This window comes from Xiphophorus hellerii, chromosome 10 (assembly GCF_003331165.1).
Source record: "Xiphophorus hellerii strain 12219 chromosome 10, Xiphophorus_hellerii-4.1, whole genome shotgun sequence".
Taxonomy (NCBI): domain Eukaryota; kingdom Metazoa; phylum Chordata; class Actinopteri; order Cyprinodontiformes; family Poeciliidae; genus Xiphophorus; species Xiphophorus hellerii.
The window spans coordinates 26,320,604-26,343,879 of record NC_045681.1 but is presented as its reverse complement, the minus strand read 5'-3'; the positions used below and the strand labels follow the sequence as shown (position 1 = coordinate 26,343,879).

General features: G+C 39.3%; 1 protein-coding gene across 8 annotated transcripts in view; it reads right to left on the bottom strand.

Moving 5' to 3' along the window:
• Positions 1-23,276, bottom strand: part of LOC116727346 (rho GTPase-activating protein 23-like) — a 119,388-nt gene that overhangs the window by 56,626 nt on the left and 39,486 nt on the right. For 2 of the 8 annotated variants that reach the window (XR_004340789.1, XM_032574736.1), the window contains exons 1-4: positions 15,859-16,743; positions 9,441-9,632; positions 2,802-2,832; positions 1,558-1,653 (exon numbers count right to left, since the gene is read on the bottom strand). Coding sequence is in view for 7 of the 8 variants with exons in the window: in XM_032574736.1 (XP_032430627.1) it covers positions 1,558-1,653; positions 2,802-2,832; positions 9,441-9,632; positions 15,859-16,071 (532 nt within the window). In the remaining variant the exon portion in view is untranslated. Of the gene's footprint in view, positions 1-1,557; positions 1,654-2,801; positions 2,833-9,440; positions 9,633-9,708; positions 9,798-15,858; positions 16,744-23,276 lie in introns of those variants that run through there. The other 6 variants (XM_032574730.1, XM_032574731.1, XM_032574735.1 and 3 more) reach the window with 4 other exon arrangements.

Here is a 23,276-nt window from a genome sequence, read left to right as displayed (position 1 = left end):
TGCAGTCCGCTCTTTGTGGATCTCCCTAACATTTTTGAATGAGTTTTGTTTCACAATCCCCTACAGGATGCGGTTATCCTGACTGCTTGCCCATGTTTTTCCTACCACACCTTTTCTTCCCCATCACCTCTCTATGAATGTGCTTGAACACTGTGTGTTCACTGACTGTGCACAACACTCTGTGCACAGTCAGCTTCTTTAGTAATGATGTTTGTCTTGCCCTCTTGTGCAAAGTGTCAAAGGTCAACTTTTGGACAATTGTCAGGTCAGTAGTCATCCCCATCATTGTGTAGCCTGCAGAACTGGACTGAGAGACTATTTAAAAGCCTTTGCAGGAGTTTTGAGTTAATTAGCTGATTAGTGTGTGTCACCAGGGGTCTTCAATATTGAAACTTTTCCCAATATTCTAGTTTTCTGAGATACTGAATTTGGAGTTTTCATTAGTCGTCACTAATAATCAACACTAAAAAAAACATTTGAAACATATCAGTCAACCTCTTTTTCGAGGTTTGAAATGCTGGCCTGTTAGTGTAGGCTTCTGTTGCCTTTGATTACTCATAAAAGACACTCGAAATTCCTTTTTGGAAATTGTAATGAATGAATATAATATGCAAATGTTACTTTTTGAATGGGATTACTGATTTAAATGAACTTTTTCGTGATATTCAAACTCTTTGACCAGCACCTGTACTTTTGTTTAAAAAGTCAATTACTTTTAACCTGTTGATTAAAACCAAGGAAAAACCTCATGCATTTTGAAAAGCATATCCATTCCTAGGGGGGTCATGATGGGTGCTGGTGCCTGTCTCCAGAGGTCAGTGGGCAAGACTTGGGGTCACCCTGGACAGGTCGCCAGTCAATCACAGAGCAACACAGACAGACAGGACAAACAACCATGCACATGCACACTGACACCTAAGGAGAACTTAGAAAGACCAATCAACCTATCAGTCATGTTTTGGACTCTGGGAGGAAGCCGGAGTACCCAGAGAGAACCCACACATATGCACAGGGAGAACATACAAACTCCATGCCAAAGAAGGTTGTCTTGCAGCAACCTTCTTGCTGCAAGACAACAGTGCTGTGCAGACTTGAAAAGTATAAATTGGAGGTATTCCAATGGAGCTCGTTGTCAGATTAAAAGTAGCTTTTTAAAGTAACAATCTTGTTCAGCACTTTGGTCAGTTTTGCTGTTTTTATAGTTCTTATAAATAAAGTTGATTTCCCTTGGCCTTAAGCAGGTATTAAACATTTTTGTTAATCCTTTACGTCTGGATTAAAAAAATGTTTTTCATTAGTCTTAAATAATATTCTAATTTTAAGTTTTTAACTATAAGCAGAAAATCAAAATAACAGAAGTAATAAATAAAGCTTGAAAACATTATGTATGAAACTAATCTATATTAATGTGTTTCATTTACTGAACTGAGTTCCTGAAAAAAGTTTTGTATAATGTTTTTAATCAATCTTAACATTTTATGGATTAACTCTCAGGTTCTTAAATATTCTAGGTTTATTTCAGACTTTAGTTGGAGTGAGTTCATGCATGCATTTTACCAATACACAGTCCAGCTTGTTGAGCAGGGCCATTTTCTTTCACACTTTTCACAAAAATGGTGTCCATTGGCTCCAAACAAGCTTGCTGACTCTCCACTTTAAAGAAACACAGACATGTAATATTTCAGGTCAGAAAACTTTTACCCAAATACACATAGCAAACCCCACATACCAAAGTTAAATTTCGTTCATTAAAATTGAGAAAAGTACATTTTTATGGTTTTTGTAAGACTCGGTAAGGCAGGTTTGTTTTAACATACATCTTTAGATGATCAGGAATAATTATGGAATGTGTAGTACAGTTATAATGAGGTAAACAACTAACAATTCACTGTATAATCGTAACATTCTGTCATCTTGATCTCTTTTCTCCAACTTTACTTGAGTCCATTGTGTTTAAAACCTCCACAACCTTCTGAATTTGAACTAGGACATTATTGGGGACAATAAAAGTGGCTAATAACAAAAACAAATCATCACACCAAATTCCATTTATGTCTGCTTTATTTGGGTCAAATTTAAAGCTGCTGTCTTCACAGTATGGTTTATTATGCATTTTCACTTAATTTTTATAAATAAATACCAAAACAACTAGACAAACAAATACACCAACATAATATCATAGCAAGGGGCAATTTAGAGAGACCACTGACCCAATATGGATATTTTTAGACTGTGGGAGGAATCCGGAATACACGGAAAAATTCATCCTTACGATGGATGCAAACAAAAGATTTTGATGCTGCAAAGCAACAGAGCTAACAACTTCTCCAATGTGTAGTTCCAGAATAGAAACTGTAGCAGACCCCCCCCAAATGAAAGATTTTGGCTTTACTGATGAACAGCCAGGTTTATTGGAAGTAAACCATAAGTTTCACCGTAAGAGCTGCATGCACAAACACACACAAAAAAAGACAGTGTAAGCTACAAACCACGTTCTTATAACCATAACGTTTGAAAACTAAAAATAACGTTCACCACTAAAATAACTGATTCAAAAACTATACCCTATTTGATTACAATAAAGCAACTTCACAATTCCAACAAATCAATATTAGAAATATCCTGTGCTTACAGGATTACATAATAATACTAGTTATTAAGAGCTGCATGCACAAAACACAGGCAACAAGTGCCAAAACAAAATAAAGGTTCCGGCGCTTGTTGCTTTAGCTTGTTAGCGCCAAACCTTAATACCAAATAAAGTTGTTGCTGTTTAAGGTAAAAAGACATACAACACTCACCTGTTCCTGGTAAATTTTTATTTTCTTTATCCTGTGGGAAAGTAAAAAAAGAAAAAAGAAAGAAAGAAAAATCATTAGGCAGGACGGACACAGAGAGGTGCTACTGAGCTCAGATTTTCCACCCAGTGCTACACATTAGTGGTCTCCCACCCTGGTCCTCAGGGCCCACAGTCCTGCATGGTTTAGATGTTTCCCTACTCCAACACAACCGATTCAGATGATTGCATTACTTCCTCGGCATGCTTTAAATTGCTAGTTACTCATTCATTCATTTAAGCCACGTGTGCAGCAGCAGGGGAACACCTACAACATGCAGGGGCAGTGGGGACTTCTGCTCTACACCATGGATACTGGATGAGACCTGTGTAGCTTCCTGTGGTCTAAGCTGTTATTGAAGGACCTGCAAGAGGTCAGAGGACAAGAAATCAATAGCTTATTTCACACATTAATCCATTTAGCACTAACTTCCCTTTAGTTAGCTGAACCCGCCGCTGCTCAGGAATGTAGCACACTTTACATTACACTCTGCACTTTAACATAGTAAAAACACATATAAATGCGATTTTTAACTCAAGATGCCGTTTCCACTGCATGCTGTCCTGTCCCACCTGGAGCACCGAGAGCTATGCACGCATCCTCTTTATTGATTTCAACTCGGCATTCAATACCATCCTCCCTGACAGATTAGTGTGTAAACTGGCTGACCTAGGAATCCCCTCTTCCACCTGTTGCTGGATTACAGACTTCCTGAGAGATCGCAAGCAAAGAGTCAGAATGGGTCCCCATACCTCTTCAGCCATCAACATCAGTACTGGCTCTCCTCAGGGCTGTGTGTTGAGCCCTCTGCTCTTCACGCTGTACACACACGATTGTGTTTCAGTCCATCAAAGTACCACTCTCGTTAAATTTGCAGATGACACAACTGACAGCATGGTGCACAGACAACAACCTGATCCTAAACACAACCAAGACCAAGGAGATATTGTGGATTTTAGGAGAAAGAAAAGAGACACTCAACCACTAAACATCAGCAGACAACCAGTGGAGAGGGTGTCAAACTTCCATTTCCTGGGAGTTCACATCATGGATAACCTGGTCTGGGATGTAAACACCACAGAACTGGCCCAGCAGAGACTCTATTTCCTTGAGAATCCTCAGGAGGAACAATATTTCTCAAAAACTGCTGGTGTCCTTCTATCGATGATCTACTGAAAGTATCATTTGCTATTGCCTCTGTATGTGGTTCCCTAGCTGCACAGCAGCACAGAGGAAGACTCCAGAGAATCGTAAAATCTGCCCAGAAGACCATCGGCTGCTCTCTGCCTTCTCTTGAAAAACTTCACAGTTCCCGCTGCTTCAGGAAAGCCAAGAACATTTTAAAAGACTCTTCACACCCTGGTCACAATTTGTTCCAACTGCTGCCATCTGGCTGCAGATACAGGAGCATTAAAGCAAAGAACAAACAGACTGAAGAACAGTTTTTACCCGGTAGCCAAAAGGGCATTAAATACCCTGTAGTACTATTTATCACCCAATTTCATTATAATCCATGTAATTTATTGCATAGTTTCTATAATGACAATAAAGATTATTATTATTATTCTATTCTCTTGATCACTGAATCAGAGTCTTCTTTCAGATGTAGACAATCAAACAGACCATGGGAAAGAAGCAGCACCTCTAACACCGATTCCATCGGCCAGAGAAGAGGCTGAAGAAGTCAGTGGAACTCCTTGGTCAACAGTAATGTCCATCCACCAGTCTCTATGGTAAACAACTGTCAACATCTCTGTGGTGGTGGTGTGTGGTGGTGTCTGTCTCCAATAATTTTATTCATGCATCAACTTTAATTCAGTCATTCATCACAACATGCAGCAGGCCCATAATGTTGCTATGGGAGTGGTCAAAAACAAAAACACAGCAGTTGACTACTTGTAGGTGTACATGCTGAGTGTGTGAGCTGTAAATAAGCCTTTGATTATCCAGGAGACAAACACTAGAAGAAGGAAGCATTGTCATTTCCTCCAAGTTATGCCCAGAATACAGCTCTACTGCTGTACAGCTGTTACTTGTGCTTTTGATTGTGTCTGCATGATTTTATCATGAGATTGATCAAGCTGCTCTCATATAGACTTCTACAATGTCATATAACAGCAGGGGATGTCTTTGATCCTGGAGACCATCTAAGTGTTACTTCTCCAACCCAGAACTAAGACTTCTTTTTTTAGCATCAAATAACAACCCCCTTTCCTTAACCATAGACAAATGGCAAGACCATCTGTGTTAGGCTCCATGGAATCCTTGATGCATAACAATCACGGATTCACACCTAGAGTAATATCAAGCCTCTCTTCTCTTTGTTGGGAAACACCCGGAGATGGTGACAACCTGCTGCTATATGATCTGCTGACCAGAACCTATAAAAGGAAGCCAGAATCCACAGTTAGTCAGAGCAGACTTGACATACTCCTTTGACTCTATACTTTTGTTCTCACCTTGCAAGGTTTTAATAAATTTTTATTTTCTTCTCACCCAGACTCTTGTTAAAGTAACTTTTTCTACAACATTCTATTACTTTGTGGTTTAAGTTTACATGACAGGCAGCTTGTAAACATATTTATAAATGGCTTTCGTTTGCCATCTGCAATGTCGTTACTATGCTGTATACTGTAAACAGGAATTGCTCATTGTTGGCCCTGTGAATCAGGGTAAAATATGTTGTTTTTGTGGGCTATTTTGTCCCTATACTTGAAAATATTTTAGTTTAATAACACTCTTTTATTAAACTGTGGTAAATAGAGCATGTTGGTAGCAATGCTATTTGAGATTGAAGCTGTGTAATAGGGGTGTAATATTAGTGTATATTAAGCATATTCTGTCATTTCAGGTGCACAGTGACCTGCGCAGTTCAGTGACACATTGTGGCTGCGCTGCATTTGATAAAGACTGCCATACAACATATTAATACAAAAAAAGAGTTAGGGTGATCTGCATTTGTAGATGTCTGTGTTAAATTTAATTTAAATAAAAACTTGGTTCCCCTGTCTGATACTGTTTTATTCTTACAAACATTTCTGTATTTAAAATATTTTTTAAAAGGTAGGATATTCTAATAATTAGTGCATACATCTGCAATACATCTAGCTTTTCATTTTAAAAGGGTATTCTATTCTGATGAAGGAAGTGATCTTCTTGTGGTTTTGTCATGTTTATAAATTGTTCCAATGCTAAGCTAAGCATAACTCCTAAGTTTCCACTTCAGTACCGTCACTCAAAGAATGTTATCCGATGATAATATTTAACATTAACATCCCACTATAGTTTTCGGTGTGAAAACATGATGGTAGCATTTTTAGACGCGTAGCACACCGACATAGACATACAGTGTATCACAAAAGTGAGTACACCCCGCACATTTCTACAGATATTTCAGTATATCTTTTTATGGGACAACACTGACAAAATTACACTTTGACACAATGAAAAATAATCTGTGTGCAGCTTATGTAAGTGTAAATTTATTCTTCAGCAAGTCAGGTTTTTTACAGATTGGTGATTGGACAAAAAAATGCAATTAGTGCACCATTGCTTTCTTTTTGATCTGTCTGTAGACCAGTTGATTACTGTAATCAATGTAAAGACCGTTACAGTATTGCAAAGAAAATATATTTAGTAGTTATTAAAGAAGTACTTGAACATCTTGAATATATTTGACAGGTGGACGTAGACTTTGAATGTAAATCAGGCGGGTCTGATGCTCAAAATGTATTTGGTGTGAACGCACCATAAAGCTTTTTAAGTTTGCGTGCAAGCAGAGCAGTCGCATTATTTTTCAGTGACCTTTGCTGTTTCCTTGCTCTTTCAATCGTTCTGTTGCGTTTCAAAGCATCACTGACTTTTAGCATCGGTAAAACTACAACATGCAAAGCAAAACACAGCTGTGGTGGATGGAGGATAAATCAGTCTGTGTTTGGATGTACTCAGCACTTGCGAGCTGGCTTTCAAAATGCCATCTGGAGAAGAGTCGTTTTTGATTTTTTGTAAACCTGTTCCGATGGTTTAAAATTAACATCCACATTTTGACAGCTCCTTGCTTCTTGATCAGCCCAGTAAGCCCAAATGAACTTTTCAGTTTTTACCCAAAGCGCAGGATAAGCACGGATTATCCCTATCCCTGTTAGCTTGGATATTTTCTTCATCACCTCTCTGTCGCACTCTTCTTTTTCTTTCCTGTGCTCTGCTGCCATATTTTTTTTTGTCCGCCATTGTGAGAAATTACTCACTGATGCTTATCGCTTATTACCGGCGATTAGAGACATCTTCTCCCGCTTCGAGGAAAACACTGTCTTGTACGCCGCGTGCAAGTCAAAAGGAGAGGCAATGGATGACAGCAGTAACTGAAACACGTAATTAGTAAGTCACATTATTTCTTGGATTTGAATCAGTATGCTTTGCATCCAGTGAAAACAAGGATGTTGACAAATAAAGTGGACAGAAAACTGTAAAACAGCTGAAACACTGGCTTCTTTTAAACTCTCTCAACTAAAAACCCACCTGTTTAGGATTGTACTTGAAATGTAATCAATTACAAATTTATTGATGGAACTTGACTTAATGTCGTGTTTTGATTGTTGATTCTATGTTGCATTGTGTTTCTGTCTTTGTAATGATGTAAAGCACTTTGAAATGTGCTATACAAATAAAATTTGATTGAACTGTGTTCTTGACCAGTCTTGAAATAGAATACAGGGTCCTCAGTGTCCGACACAGAAACGAGACCAAATGGGGTAGAGTCAGAGACGAGAACCACAGAAACACACGCACCACAGGGAGAAAAACAGCATTTTTTGCCCTTGTTCGCAAATTCTATGACATTCCATGACTTGAAATGAAATTCCATGACTTTCCAGGTCTTGAAAATGGAAAAATGAAATGTCATGTCTTTCCAGGTCTTGAAAATGGAAAAATGAAATTTCATGACTTTCCAGGTTTTCCATGACCTGTACGAACCCTGTGTAGATCACGACTTGATGAAGTCAGTAGGACCACATAATTTGCAAAAAGCAGAGACGTGATCCAAGGCCACCAAAATGGATCCCCTCAACATCTTGGCTGCACCTAGATATTCTGTCCATAAACATTATGGACAGAATCAGTGACAAAGGGCAATCTTGGCAGAGTCCAACTCTCACCAGAAACAAGTCCAACTTACTGTTGGCAAAACGAACCAAGCTCTGACATACAGGGACCTAACAGTCTGTATTAAAGGACCCAGTTCCTCATACTCTCCACGGTCAAACGCAAAGAAATGTGTTTCAATGTGTATTTTCTCCACAAATGACAGTGGTGTGATGATGAGGGTTAGCAGATTTCCAGAACTTTAATTTAAAGGAATACTTAAATGGCAGGACTGACTTGAAGATCCTAACCCATGGGCATACATATAAAATAATAGGCTGTTCTTGTATCAAATGTCTTTCTTCAAATCAGAAAAATGTCCAAATAATTAAAAATACCCTTGCCTCGAAATAATTTCAAGCAAATAAGCAAAAGCTGGATGTTGTGGTCTGCTGGTATGCCTCCAAGTAAATCTAATTAATTTGCACAGCAAAGTTTTTAGTATGCTGTGCAGATCACAGGCAAATAAATTCAAAAATATTTTTTCAGAATGTAAGACAGATTCAAAATGAAAATTATCCTACATAATCTTCTGCATGTCTAAACCACAGCACAGTCTTTCATTAAAGCAGTTCATCTAGTGCTTCTAGTCAATTTTGAACAATAAACAAACCTTCAGTTGCCAGCAGCGCCCAAACTCATCAACACGATGCCTTTTCAACCAAGTAGAAGAAGTAGCTTTCGTGGGCACATTGGTGTACAGAGTCGACAGAGGAGAGATAAAAAACCTTTGTGACAGCAACTGTGTTTCCATAGACCATAAAGTTACACAAATTGGAATTACAAAAATAAATTTGCTTAATGGAAACTCAGAAATTTAGAAAAAAAATAAGTTTTTCAATGAAACATTTTTCTGTTAGAATGAGGTGTTTTTTCAGTGACAATGCAAAGATGTCTCAAACATGGGTCTCTCAGCATTTCACAGTTCATGTAAAGCTGAGTCAGTCATTACAAGGTGTTGAATGCACAACTCTTCTGTAAAACCGCCACTGTTGCATATTTATGTAGTCATTCTCAGGTTTAAGGGGCTTATTACTCAACTGCCTCAATGAGACACTGACATTTCCTCTGGCTGCTCATCAACTTATTCACAAGCAATTTTAATTGCATAACTTATTCAAAGGAAACTGCAATTGTGAAATTGTGCATTTTTCATACTAACAGAATGTCGACAAAGTTTTGTGCACACTGGAAATGCAGCTACTGAAAAGAAAAACGACTAACAAATGAAGCAAAAAAGCAAGTAAGAAAACCAACAAACAAGAGCAGGAAACACAATAAAGTCTATTTTTCTTCCCTAATGACTTTCATGGTATTGGTATTTAGCTGGTTTATTAAAATGTGGAGGAGCCTTTCACTTCATAAATAAGCTAAAAATGAATGTTGAAACTGGACTATAAAGTTAACTACGTTTACATCTATATGAGGTATCAAAACAATTGTAACTGCACAGTCTGCTACCTTGAGGCTTTGGAGGGCCGACTCTGGTGGGTACACAATGAAGTGGCGCAAAGTGAAGCCGAAACCTTGTGAGTTCTTCTGGAGAACAATGGTCCGTGGGCCTTCCTGCGACATGGCTGCCACTTCAGTTGATGGCAGCTGGTTGCTTCCGTTTTTGTCAGATGACACAATCCCAGCATTCTGGCCTTTAGTCTACAAAACAGATACCAGAACAAAAATAAAACGTTACTTGCTACTCATTCTAAAACAAACACTGAAAAGCTGTTACCATGTGAACGTTAGAACTTTCACGAGACCCAAGTTTTTCTGTGGAAGTGTGGATTAAGTCACAGCTTAAAAATGTTACAGAAATGTGACTAGCTGGAAGTGGGTGGGTTCTCATCATTCACTTCTGACTCTGCCCAGATATGACCAGGGCAGAAATCCACCCAACGCAGGAATTGTTACTTCCTCCCTGCACAGCGGCCCATCAAACCCGCCCATAATCCCATTTATTACATCCACCCAATGAGTGGGGAGTTACAAACTCACTCTATAAATAAAAACCCGGGAACAACAGGAACTATCTGAACTCAAGGACACAAATGTGGAAAATACTAAGAACAATGGCAAAAGAAGAGGCTTGATTACTTGTTAGATATTGATGAATTGAGAATTATTCTATTTCTGATTGACATTTTCTTCAACAGTGTATTTTTTGTGCTGTATTTGTCATTTCCTCTTGTCCAGGACTTTCTTGAAAAAGTGTTTTTTTTAACCTGGCAAAACAAAGGTTGAATAAAAAAAAAAAATTGCTGTTTGGACTTTTAGTTGAAAGTCACTTGCATAGTGATTGTTCTAAACTTTGTTGCTTTAACTGTAAAGTTAGGGTATTAAGTTAATATACTGCATTGTGATTAAAATAGAATTGTTTGGCTTTTCTTTGGTCTGGGCTCCCAGCTCAACAATATGAAATGGACCTAAAAAATTACCCTGAAAATTACTGTCAAAATTTGACCTACTCCTTGGCTTCAAATATTGCACTGATTAAAGATGACAGAACGTATAACTTTTTAAAATGTATTTATTTATTACAGAGACAATGCATATTAGTAGCATTTCTGTAAATAAGAAGGCCAATTTTTTCACCTGCAGTTCCTAGACAGATGGTAAAAGACATGAATGAAAGTCAAAATGAGTAATTATATGAACAAAATAACAAATACAATACACTCAATAAAATAGATTATGATGCTGAAATGTACATTACTACCCTGTCCTTACAACCTTTGTTCTATGTTTCAGTGGCAGTACATGAGATCAAATAGAACTTGCTGACATGCTTGATGTTTTTGAAACAAAAATGTGAAATTAGTAACAGTACAAAATTATAACGTTTGTTGTCATATCACTATTGACTTATTGCCTTACCCCTGACATAAATTTGATGATTATTCAGAATCTTTGTTATGGTGCCTTGTTATTTGGATTTATACTTTGTGTTATTTTCTCTTCTTAATCATTTCTTTATGGTTTTTCCTTATCTGTTACCATTTTAGTTATTTCTATGTTCAGTTGAGACACATTTGTTTGTGTTTTGTGATTTGCTTAATTAGGCCCAAGCAGTGAAGCGCTGAAAAGGCCCTTTGTAATTGCAGTATTTCTTATTATTTTTCTGACAAAGTACATGGCTTTTTGGAGGCTTTAACATATTCAAAAACTCACCAAACTTCACCCAAAATCCCCCCCCAACTAACGTTTTTGGATTCCAGTGGAATCGCAAGTAGCCGAGGCCAAACTGCTCTACAGTGACCCCTGAGGTAACGTGAGATAAGACAAACCATAGGTCATAGAGATCTGAAATTCGGTACTTGGGTAGATCTCCCCCAAGGCAAGAAAAGAAAGTGTCTTGGATGTACCCCCTAAAATGTATAGGGAGGCAACCATTTTGGGTCAAAGGGCAAATTTGGGTGATTTTTCACTTTTACTGACCTCAAACTTTAATGAACTCCTCCTTGGGATTTCGACCTATCGGCTTCATTTTGGTCAGGATGCAGTTAAAACAATGGCGTTTTCATATATGTTCAGGGGCTGTGGCCGAGTGGCGAACTTGGCGTACTCGCCAAAGCAAACGAAACGCTAGAACTTTCAAATAAAAAGGTCAATTGGCATCAAACTTGACATGAGTGATCCTGGTTGGATGCTTGACGATCATTTGTCATCATAGTATGACGTCACATAAGCCCTACCCCTCAGAACAGGAAGTGACTTTTTTTCTTGGAAAGCTCCATCTCTGACCCTCTTTATCTAATCATGATGATCTTATGTCAGATGACAGATAACTAGTTGGACTCACTTGCTTTAAAGCACAAGTAGGTACGCTGTTGCCATACTTTGGCTCTAAATTCCATATATTTCAGTCAAGCTGCACCAAACTCACTGATTGATCCTTGTCCACACCAAACATAAATGTAGTCCAATATTTGGTGGGCATGGCCAAATTACTCCACAGCACCCCCTAGAATCTTTAAAAATAAATAAAAATAAAAATCAGCCCAGAACCATGCTTTGACCGACAATAATGAAATTCAGTACATGTACACCTTGACAGAAGGTAAAAACAGTCCCTGGGAGCCAAGGTCTAAACCCATAAGAAAGTCAGCCATTGATACGCCTAAATTAATTACAAATATAAATACTCTATGTCTGTTTGCTTCTGGAATGTGTGCCTTGTGAGAGATGCTTGCAGGAACACATTTAAGCGTGTCAAATTGGGAGCTGATACCAGATGGTCTGCAGCAAGAGTGATAACTGACGTGGCAGAATAAACAATGGACGATTAAGGCTCGAAGTTTATGAACCAGAGACAGAGGAACTGTACATGAGACCATGGATACACAGGACACCTCATTGTTCTGTGGGTCATCAGTTCCTGCATTGTTTTTACAGAAGGAAGTAAACAAGAACTCTGAACTTTGCACTCTACATTATGGCAGCTTGTAGGTGTGACTCCACCTCTGACTCAAGAGAACAGAAGAAGCAGGATTGCTATGTGATTAACTCAAGATAATTAAATAGGCTATGTGTAACTAGGACCGCCCTAAGGAAATAAAAAGAAAGGGCCTGGGAGGAGCTGCTTCAGAGCGGGTAGGAGATTGTAACTGAGGCATGCTCCTGTCAGTTCTCCTTGCAAGTTAATCTAAAACTCACTTGTTTCTCTCTTCTTTTTCAGTTAAAAAATGCTTAGGGAGATGAACCTGACAGCCATTTTGGATCAGAGTCACCATTTTGTCTGTGTTACACATGTTGTATCTGAACAAACTCGCCCTACAGCTTTTGAGATCCATGCTTCAAAATGAGTCGGCTCAGTCTTGAGACATTGAAGGTCAAAAGTTGTCAGAGGATTTTTCATACATCAAAGCACGTGGGCGTGGCCAAGCCTAAAATCTGACCATTCGCCATGAAACATCAAGATGGAATAACTTCCCCATGTAAACTTCCAGTCACATCACACCTTCTTTGTGTCATCACAGACCAGAGCTTATCACATTCACAAGGTCAATTTGTGACATCACCTCAGCCCCGCCCCCTTTCAACAGGAAGTCACCCGTTTTCTCACAGTTTTTCTCCTTTTTACTCTGTGTTCATGTAGATTTTAACCTGTGTTTAATGAAATAGAACAACATGATGGTAAATCCTTCTGTAAGCACTGGCTGGTGGCAGGAACACGTGAGCATGGCTGAATGGCAAATTCTAATCCCTCGCCGTTCGCATACAGTTGTCTCTAAATCATACATGCATCAACCAATTTGCCCTAAATTTGTAATGATTGACCTATGTTAACCTAAGGAGCCCAATAACATTAAACTGTAAATTGACTCCACTTCGTCCCCTAGGCTATTCCAACAGCTATATCACCTTAATGCACCAGTCGCACAAAATTTTTTGTGAATCATCAGGGAGCACTGCTGAATATATCAGTCTGTATCTGTCCCTAATGTTTTCTGTTTTTGTGAGAGTCATGCACCTGGGAGGGGCCCAAGAGGGTGTGGGAAAGGACATTTAAATTGTATATTTGCATTAAATTTATTTATCAATAATATTGCAATAATTCCTACACAAATGTTCCTAGAGTGACTGAATTTAATACAGTTTATCTGCATTTAACTTCCTTCTGTCTGCACCCTTGGCCTGCTAGCAGACAGTTTCACCACGTTAGTGCTAACTCAATTACCGTACATTCCAATTCTAAAATGCTTTATTTCAAACAGAAATGAAATATCACATATAAAGACCATAAAATGCTATTTGTATCATGGTGATGCCACTGGGTGTCACTGGGAACCTTACTGCATGTGAGATGGGCAGTAATGTTGACTTTTTTTTTTGGAATTATGTAAAGAACAGATGGACACTCTCTTTGGAGCAATAAATGGGCAAACTCCAAAACCACTTTCCTCACATTAAATAAAACAGTAAGCCAGGGTGTTAACAATATTATTATGTCTATGCATCAGGGGCATCAGCTAAAACAAGTTGAGTTTAGTTGATACATTGCTCCACCATCACAAAGTACACAATGATGTGGTGTTAACACTATGTTTGGTGCACTGATTGTTCCACTTTGCTTACTTAAACATGCATAAAATATAAATGAAAATAAATATAACATAAATCAGAGCAGACAAAGGAGGTTATAACCACATAAAAAAGAATCAACCCCGTTATAAGATCAGGCTGCAGATAAAAACACCTCAAAATTATGACTGTCCAACAGCCACAACAACAAAGATACCACCACCACCAACAGCAGCAATAAGAACAGCTGCAACAGCAAATCCACAGCTGAAACTATACAATTCAGTTTTATTTATCAATTCACAATGCATGTCTCAAGGAAATTTACAAAACAAAAAAAGTCAATTAAATCATACTGACAGATTCACAGTCAAGTATATCCATTCCAGTTTATCCTAGTCATCAAACATTGCACTTAAGTTCAAAATTGGGGAAAGAACATTTTTGAAGGAAACCCAGTCATTTGCACAGAGTTACTGACTTGCAACATTCAGTCCTCAAAGAGCATGTTGCAACAGTGGACAGTTTCTTGTACTGTGTTGACTTTGGAGCAATCCTTCACATCGATCATGCATGTATTGACAGTGGAAAGGAAAAACCAGAGGCGGTCTTAGCCTGTTAGGTGCCCTGGGCGAACCACCCCCCACGCACCACACTCTAATGGGGGAAGTTGTTGGGTGGGAGAGTGGAGTTGGAGGGTAGTGGCAAAGGGAGAATGTGCTGTAGTGGGATTGTGCATTAGGTGTAGTGATAATATTCATATCCCATTCAGTGATAGGGGTTGAGGTGGGGAGGGGGTCTCTGCCACCCACCACAAGATGTTGCCCTGGGTGATTGCCCATATCAGAAACTGCTACTGGGCAAAACTCTCTGTTAACAGAAAAAACCTCCAGCAGAACCAGGACATGGTTCAGTGGGACTGGATACCTGCCAGAACCAACTGGGGGTTTGAGTCCTAATGACAATTGCTACATAAAAAATGCCACCACCAACTAAAAAAACATCTTCAATAGGAAGAGGAATACCACCTGCAACAACAGCAACTGCAACAACTACAGCAAAAACACAGCCAGCAACAACACAGACATTACTGACACCATAACCATAAATAACACCAGCAACAACACTACCACTAAAAACAAAAAGAGAAGTTATTTCATGACATAAGGGCTGTGCATGGTCGAGCCAAAGTGTCAAAATCAGCTTCACTGTCGCAGCTGTGTGACAAAAATCATGTCATTTTGTTTTCAGCCTTATGTTGTCAACCCCTTCTTATCAACTCCCCTGGTGAACTTTTCTCCCCCTCTCCATTGTGTGACTGGTCTGAATTGTGTGGGTGTGTTCATTTATGCGGAAAAAGCCCCAACTGGACAACTTCCAGAAGCTGGTTTTTCTACCACAGAGAAACTTGGGTAGTTTTGAGACACAATTGTCCATGACTGTGAGGAGGCATGTACTGAAACATTAAACAGCCCATGCTGCTTGTGATCCGATGCAGCTGGAGAAGGACTCAACACTATGAATTTTTTTTCTAGTAACATGGAGAGTAAAATGAGATGTTGCAGCTCATCAATCATTATTTCCTCCTACTCTGAACGTGTCTATCATGTGTACCTCTCTTTACTGTACTCTTGTGAACCACACATAACAAAACACCTTGCTGTACACTGCAGCAGGAGGGATTCCAAAGGAACCTCGGTAAGTCTTGTCATGAAAGGTCTGTGTAAAAATTAACATCCAAAAACCACATGACTGCACATCAACAATTCAACTTTGGCCCGACAATGGTGAGACCTAAATAGTATCTCTATTTGCCAGAATTTATCAGTTGACTGAATTGAATGTTAGCAAATTCTTTTACCCAAGACAAGTGATGGTGATTTTTGATCCTGGAACCGGTTCTTCTTGTTGGTGTGACTGCTCTTGGACGAAGTGATGTGTGATTGGATACCCCCCTCAGAACTGCCAGCCAAATGCAGCAGGGTTCAGCGTTACTACAGTCCACCCCAACAGAACAGTGAAATTTCCACTTGTGGCCTGATGGGGCTGGAGCAACACCCAATCCCCTCAGCATAGCACCTGCGTGTTCATCTGAATATGTAAGGTCTGTGCGGTAAACAATTTCTAAGCAATATCAGAAAATACAAAGTTTGAGATTCTATAGCTGACACAACTTGTCACCTCTGCAAGTCCTTCTCAGAATCCCAGTGGTCAGGTCTTATACTCTAGGTAAATTGTACACATAATAGTCTGCTCTCTCTTCTGTTTTGTATTTATATCCAGTGTTGCAAAATTTGAGGTACTTTTAGTACTAAGGTGTACCCAACCCAAAGAAAGGAAGAACAAGTTCCTTTTGTCCAGTTTGGTCTTCATGAGCCTGTCCTCTGTCCTTCTTAGGTTGTCTTTGTCCTTGCAGATCTTTGCGTTTGAAAGCAAAATGAAACCTTTTCACTTCTGTTATTCAGATTCATTGTGGTAATAGCCAGGTTGTCTCTTTTCACAGGTTCCCAGCCAGGAGAGTTTGTTTCAGCATTAGCTCAGTCTTTTCTGATTCAACTCTTCCTTTTTAAAAATCTTGCTGTCAAATATTCCCATAGTTGGAAAGGAGCAGTTCGTTCCTGGAAACTTGTTGTTCAATTTCAGTTCCAAACAAGTTGAATTTCTGTCATGAACCAGCTACGTTCAAAATTAGTTCTGTTGTCAATCCAGATAGCGCAACTAAAAAAATTATGTTCCAGAGATTTAGTGGGTCCGTCTCCATGCTGCCACTACAGCTCTGGGAATGGCTCACTATCTTTATAGCATCTATGTTTAGTTCTCCTCTACTCAACTGTGCATGTTTCTCTCTCTCTGTGTCTCTCCCCCTCCCCTAGGGTGTATTTGCTGACATCCTCACACACACGCTCTCTTCCACATTCCTCTCATCCTGTGCAGTCACTGTCTAGGCCATCAGTAAAGCGCATAGTGGCAGTAATCTCTCTCTGCGTTGGGCCCTCCTGTCACCTTCTTTTAGACTCACAACCTGGTTGCTGAAGCGATGGGTATTTGGGATATATGCATACATGCAAAATAAACGACAATTATATAAATAGTAAGCTGATAAATTGTTAGTAGAGAAAAAAGAGTTAATAAGAAAAAAAGAATGCAGCAAATACATTGTTCCATATTTAAAAGGTTATTTTCAGAATTTCAAATTGTTCTGTCAGTTATCAAAATAAATGCAGATCTGTGTCCTATCTTTCACTCCATCTGACATGGCAAGGTCTAAAAATAAAATGGAATCACTTCAAACATGTCACTGTATCCAAATGCCCATGAAGGAATCCCAATAAAGTCTTAAGGTATAAAGAATAATAAAGATCAGGTCTTCTACATTCCCAGAATCATAACTAAATCAAATTTAGCTTAAACTTGTTAAAGACAACCTAACTTTTTCTGTAAAGTAGCATGACCTTCTAATGTTTTTATGATGTAAAGCACTTTGAACTGCCTTGTTGAAATATAACCCTGATCAGTTACAGCTCGCCCTTGCAAGCACTCAGAATTGGTTTCACCAATATTCTACTTCAAACAAACATCAGACTGCATCCATCCATCCGTTGTCTAGAGAACGGGTAATCATCTCCAGTTCTCAAGGGCTGGTGTCCTGCAACTTTTAGATGTGTCCCTGGTCCCAGGACACCTAAATACACTCACTTTAGACTGATTTCCAACCAAGAGGGAGCAGTTCACCTTTTTCTGGTTGAGAAGTATGGTCTCAAATTTACAGGAGTTCACACTCATAGTTTACACTCAGTGAATTGCTGTAGTGCACAATGAAGGTGTTAATCTGAAGAAGCCAACATAACCAATTATTTGTGATAAGCAAAGCTGAGATCCAGAAGTTCCCAGACTAGTTGACAAGTTCAAACACACTCTCTAGTCCCCCAACTTAAAAATGAAGGCCATCATCCCAACCTTCCAAATGAATTGTTTCCCAGTCCTCCATGTAACATAGAGAACTCATGTAAACTAAAACAGCTTCAAAATATATACAGCCTTCATCACTTTAGGCCAAATGCCATCCAGACTTGCTGCCTTTATGTCTGGGAGGACAGGTTTGGCTCCAGGGTGACCTAGCCGCCCTAATCTGAGCAAGATTTGTCTCATTTGTGTTCATCTCTATTGACACTGCTCTGTAATTTAAACATTCAAAGTAGAGATGTACAAAACCTACCCACAGTGCAAAAAGTCGTAAAATGCCGTACTTTCAGAAAGTATGGCATTTTATCAGTTCCAGCACGTCTTTGCACTAGTGCACAAAGAAAGATCCATGTCTGAGAGGTTGGTTTACACAAACTTGACTAGCCTTTTACCTCAAAATAACAAAACTGGAATGTATTAGTGGAGAACCTGAGAGTCAGCTCCTCTTGCTTATCACCAGTGTCTGACCTCACAAGTGCATTTCTGGAGAAATCCTTAAACATTCCCATTAACTTACTGGCCTCATAAAAAGCCTTTCCAAAAGACATGAAGCAACTACATTTGGCAAGGGTGGCCCAACCTCATAATGATTGAGAATGGAATGTCACTGAACCTGATGTGTGAGAAGAAGTATGAGATTACTGTCATGGACGATTGTGTTGTCTCTTCTTCTCCATAGAACTGATTCTAATCAACCACAGATCTTCAATTGCTTGTAAAAAATTACTTTTTCCTTACCTTAGCCTCCTGTCCTCTGCAAGTGTTTCTGTATTCATAATTAAGCTAAATCTATGGCATGCATACTAGTTGTTAAAACATGCTGCTTCTCCATATGTTGGTTGAAAACTGTAAATGAATTTTAAGAAAGTGTTTGATTTATTCTTTTTCAATATCTGTTTGAAATCAATGTGGATGTTTGACTTTTTGTCCTCAGACAGAATTTTTAAGTGTTTGTACTTCTTACATGCATGCCTGTTTGAAAGACCGTACACATGATGTCTCCATCTCATCAGCCCTCCACTAACAGGTTAAGCAGTGCAGACGATCTCTCAGTTATCATGTAGCTGACACCTTAGAGTATTGAAGAAGACAGGCAGTAAGAAAGGGAAAAGTGAGGATGTAGAGATACTGTGGACTGAGATGTTAAAACAGGATGACAGCTCCGCCAACATCACCCACCTTCCTTGGTTGTGCTATCCTTGGTCTATCATTCTCCCACACCATTACTTTCTATTGGTTTACGTCTTTTTGTTTCACGTTTGCTGTTACAGCAAAAAAAAACATAGTTGCAAGAGTTGAAGTGTAGAAAAACACTCTGTATTGAGGCATCCGTGATGACATGACATAGATATGCGAAGACTATTTTAACAGGAAAATTGTGACCAACTTACACAACTGCATGAGGCTGTGTTATCATGGAGGAGTAATATCAGGATGAAAATAAGATTTGATTCATGAGTCAGAAAATGCCTCTGCCTGCTGCTTTAGGCCTGGGGTATGAATATGACCGATCACATGATGGCTGCTGCTTCCCTCTGTTTGCTTCATTTCAGGGTTCATGGTCTTGCTCACAACAGCACACAAACTGACTGCTACTGATTCAGTTCTTTTTTCTTTTTTTTTACATATCAGAAGGATGTAACTGGTCAGGGAAATATCTAAAATGGATATGTTAAGACAGCAAAGACTCCAACATTGTCCAAAAATAGCAAAACACACAATCATTGTGTGTTTTGACTTTTTGTCCTTTGACTTTTTTGCAGAATTGATTGCTACAGAGCAGTTAGTAGTTAGCTTGCTTCGTGTAGCAAAGGCCTCATTTAACTAAATGCTACGAATCTACTTTGCCTGTAAAGCATAATTTTTTATGCTCGTTTTCAAATGTTTAGTAGGATGGTCTGAGAAAACAAAGGACTATTTCACCGCAGCAGATATCAATCAATAACAAGAGAAGAATCTTGGACTTGACAAAGTTATGAGAAGGTTCATGATTCAACAATGTTACAAATGTCAAACCAGAATGAAAAGCAGCTGAGTTCAGCCAGGTTTAAGTTAATCCTGATAAGCACATATTAAAGAATAGAGACTGCTGATACAAATAGTAACTTAAGCCTATAAAGACTAAATCGACAAGGGGAGACACAGCCACAAAAATATAATAGCTTAAACGATACCTTTATAAGAGCCAAAGTCAAAACAAAACCTTGAAGTTTAGCCCAAATATTTATAAAAACTAACACCAAAATAGCAATTAAATCCTAAAATAACTCATGTTTCAGTTGTAATTAGTAGTGCAAACACACAACACATTGCTACAGTCAGAAGAGGCAAACAAGAATGTTCCAGTTAGTTTGGCAAGATGGCACTTTGTGTGTAATGGTTGGCTGATTATCAGCTTTATTTAATGGGATACATTGTGAATATTTCAGGGTTTTTAACAAAGGAACTGTAATAAATTTTGTTCCTAATAAAACATGAGTTCCAAAAGATTTAGAATTGATCTCTATTAGGAAGTAAAATTATTGGACATTATTTAACAAATAGAAATAAATTATGATGTTTCAACATGTCTTAATTTGTTATGTGTGAAGTTATAGACTGCTTAACTGGTTTTCAGTGTTTTTTTTCAAAACAGACTTTATTTTAGTATTTATTTCATTAGTTAGAATTGTTAACGTCTGTTTTTCTTATGTGCCTTTCTTTAGATTACAGGCATGGTGCAAAGTAATTTTTTCTTTTGATTTGGCTCTACACTTTAGCAGCTCGGCTTGGCTCTATGGGCTCTTTGCACCTCAGCTTCCGCGTTCGGGGAAAAGCGGCTCAATCTTTTCCGATCTATTGAAAATGACTCTTTACACTGGGTGTTTGCAGGGCTTGTCCAAGGTAACAATTAATGATGTACATCGATCCGAAGCCCCGACAAGTAAGCTGGAGAAAGGTTTTAAGATGTTCGCCTCGTTATACACAGATATGAAGGTGAGTTTTACTTTCTTTAAACTTTGTGGCTAACATTAGCTTTAGCTTATGCTAGACATTTTTCTTGTAAAAATGTGCTATTTAAGTATCTAAACATTTTTCATCCATTCTAACGGACAATGTTTTTACCATATTTTCAAGTATATTACGTGCGTTTATTGTGTTAGTGTCAGAGACCAAGTAACGAGGGATTTTAGGTTCAGGCTTTTTGCTTCTGAAGCCTGAGGAACAACAAGCCCATAGCTTAACAGTAGAGCAGCTGTAGTGTCAGAGTTCTAGTTCAGCTGACTGTTCAGGTTCAAAGTTGTTGCTTTTAGAAAAATATGGCCGTGTTCCTTAAGGTCTCCGTGTTATTTCGCTTTATTAGTTTTGCATGTTTCTTGTGAAGCAGGACGGTGTTTACAGCAGTGTGTACAGGCAGATCAGTTGCTCGGCTGTCTGGCTCTGGTCTGCTCTCTCGTTCCCATAAACTCGCTCTTTCAGGCTGAATACAGAAGTGATTCCATGGAAATAACACAGGAGGCTCTTTTACCTTCTTCTTTAGACTGAAGAAGTTGATCCGGAGTGAAGGCTGTAAACTTTGCTGTGCGGCATTAGCTTTAACTGGTAGCGACGCATATTTACAAGCCACCGTCTTCTTAATTCAGGACCGCTTGGAAATCCATGAAAACTTAAAAGCCCATTATATTAGGAAGACAGCAATGTTCATAGTATTGTTTTATTTTCGTCTGAAATAAGACTTTGTCTTTTCTAGCTGTCATGGTAACTCAAAGCGCAAAAAAAAGAGCCGCATTTGCGCATGCGGTTGTGACGTCAGCGCGGCAGGTGCAAAGAGCCCATTTCGGAGTGACCGCGTTTCCACCGGCCCTGCTCGGCTCTGTAGTAGGGTGACGCCTTCTGGCGGTCGGGGGGTATGGCGCCATTTGCTGTGTTTCGTTACTATGCGACCTAAAGCTAGTTGTTTTTCTGAGACAAAAGAAGAGAGGGCAGAGCTATTTTTTTATAGCCTGTGATTGTGATTTTTCTAAGACTTCAAGAAAATGTGCGGCGGGAGGTGTTGTATCTTTGCTCCAACATAGTATATTTAAATAAAGGATTCAACTCGGTGGTAAGAAAATGAACGTGACTTTACTGTTGTCTCACAAGTTACATATCAATGCGCTGGCGGATAACCTCTAGGTAACTCAGTAGCTAGGGGAGTGGTTCCGCTGAAGTAAATAGATCCACTTTATATACTACACTCCTCCCCTTTTAGATTAATGCTACATAACTAAAGTAACACATAACATTGCCAATGCATTAAACACAATTTGTTATCCAGTTGACAAATATTGGAACTCTTTTTGTTTTTTTTAGTCCATAAGTGAAACTCATAAATCCAATCTTTTCGGGGGTGCCCTGAGCCGTTCAGGGTTACGCCTGGGAACCTGTGGGGTGCTCTCGGTAGGGGGCACTTCCTCTACAACTGTGGGTGTCACTGTACTGGGTTAAGAGTTGGTTTCAGGATCAGGTGGACGTGCTGGTTGCTCCGGTGTCTTTGGTTGAGCATTCAACAGTTGATCCACATGACGTCTCCAGGTATGCTCTCCAGTGTCCACCTCGTACATCAGAGGGCCGCTCCTAGTGATGATCTTTCCAGGCGTCCACTTTTCCCCTCGGTAGTCACGTGCCAGGACCTGCTGTCCCACATCGAAGCTCCTTGGCGGTTCACTCGAAAAGCTGCTGAACTGTTTGTTCTGCACTTCTTTTCTCAGGTTTGGCTTTAGAAGGTCAATGCGACATCTGAGCGGTCTGTTCATAAACAGCATTGCAGGTGTCTGATTGGTTGTTGCATGAACAGAATTGCGGTACACCAGGAGGAAGTTGTCAATTTTGTGTTGAAGAGAGATGTCTTCTTTTGTCATTGCTTTTATGGACTTTTTGAATGTTTGTACGAACCGTTCTGCTAGCCCGTTTGTTGCTGGATGGTGAGGTGCTGACTTGAAATGCTTGATACCATTCTTTTTCATGAAGTCTTGGAATTCTTCAGAAGTATACTGTGGGCCACTGTCACTCACAATTTGCTCAGGTAGGCCATTCCTGGCAAAGATGCTTCTCAGAACAGAGATAGTCTTTTCTGATGTTGTTGATTTCATTGGGACTACTTCTGGCCATTTTGAGTGAGCGTCCACAGCTATGAGAAACATAGAGTTCATGAACGGACCAGCAAAATCAATGTGCACTCTCTGCCAGGGTACAGACGGCCATTCCCACGGATGTAGGGGAGCCTGTGGTGCGTTTTGAACGCTCAGGCATCCTGGGCAGGTTTTGGTGATGTCCTCAATCTGTTTATCTATCCTG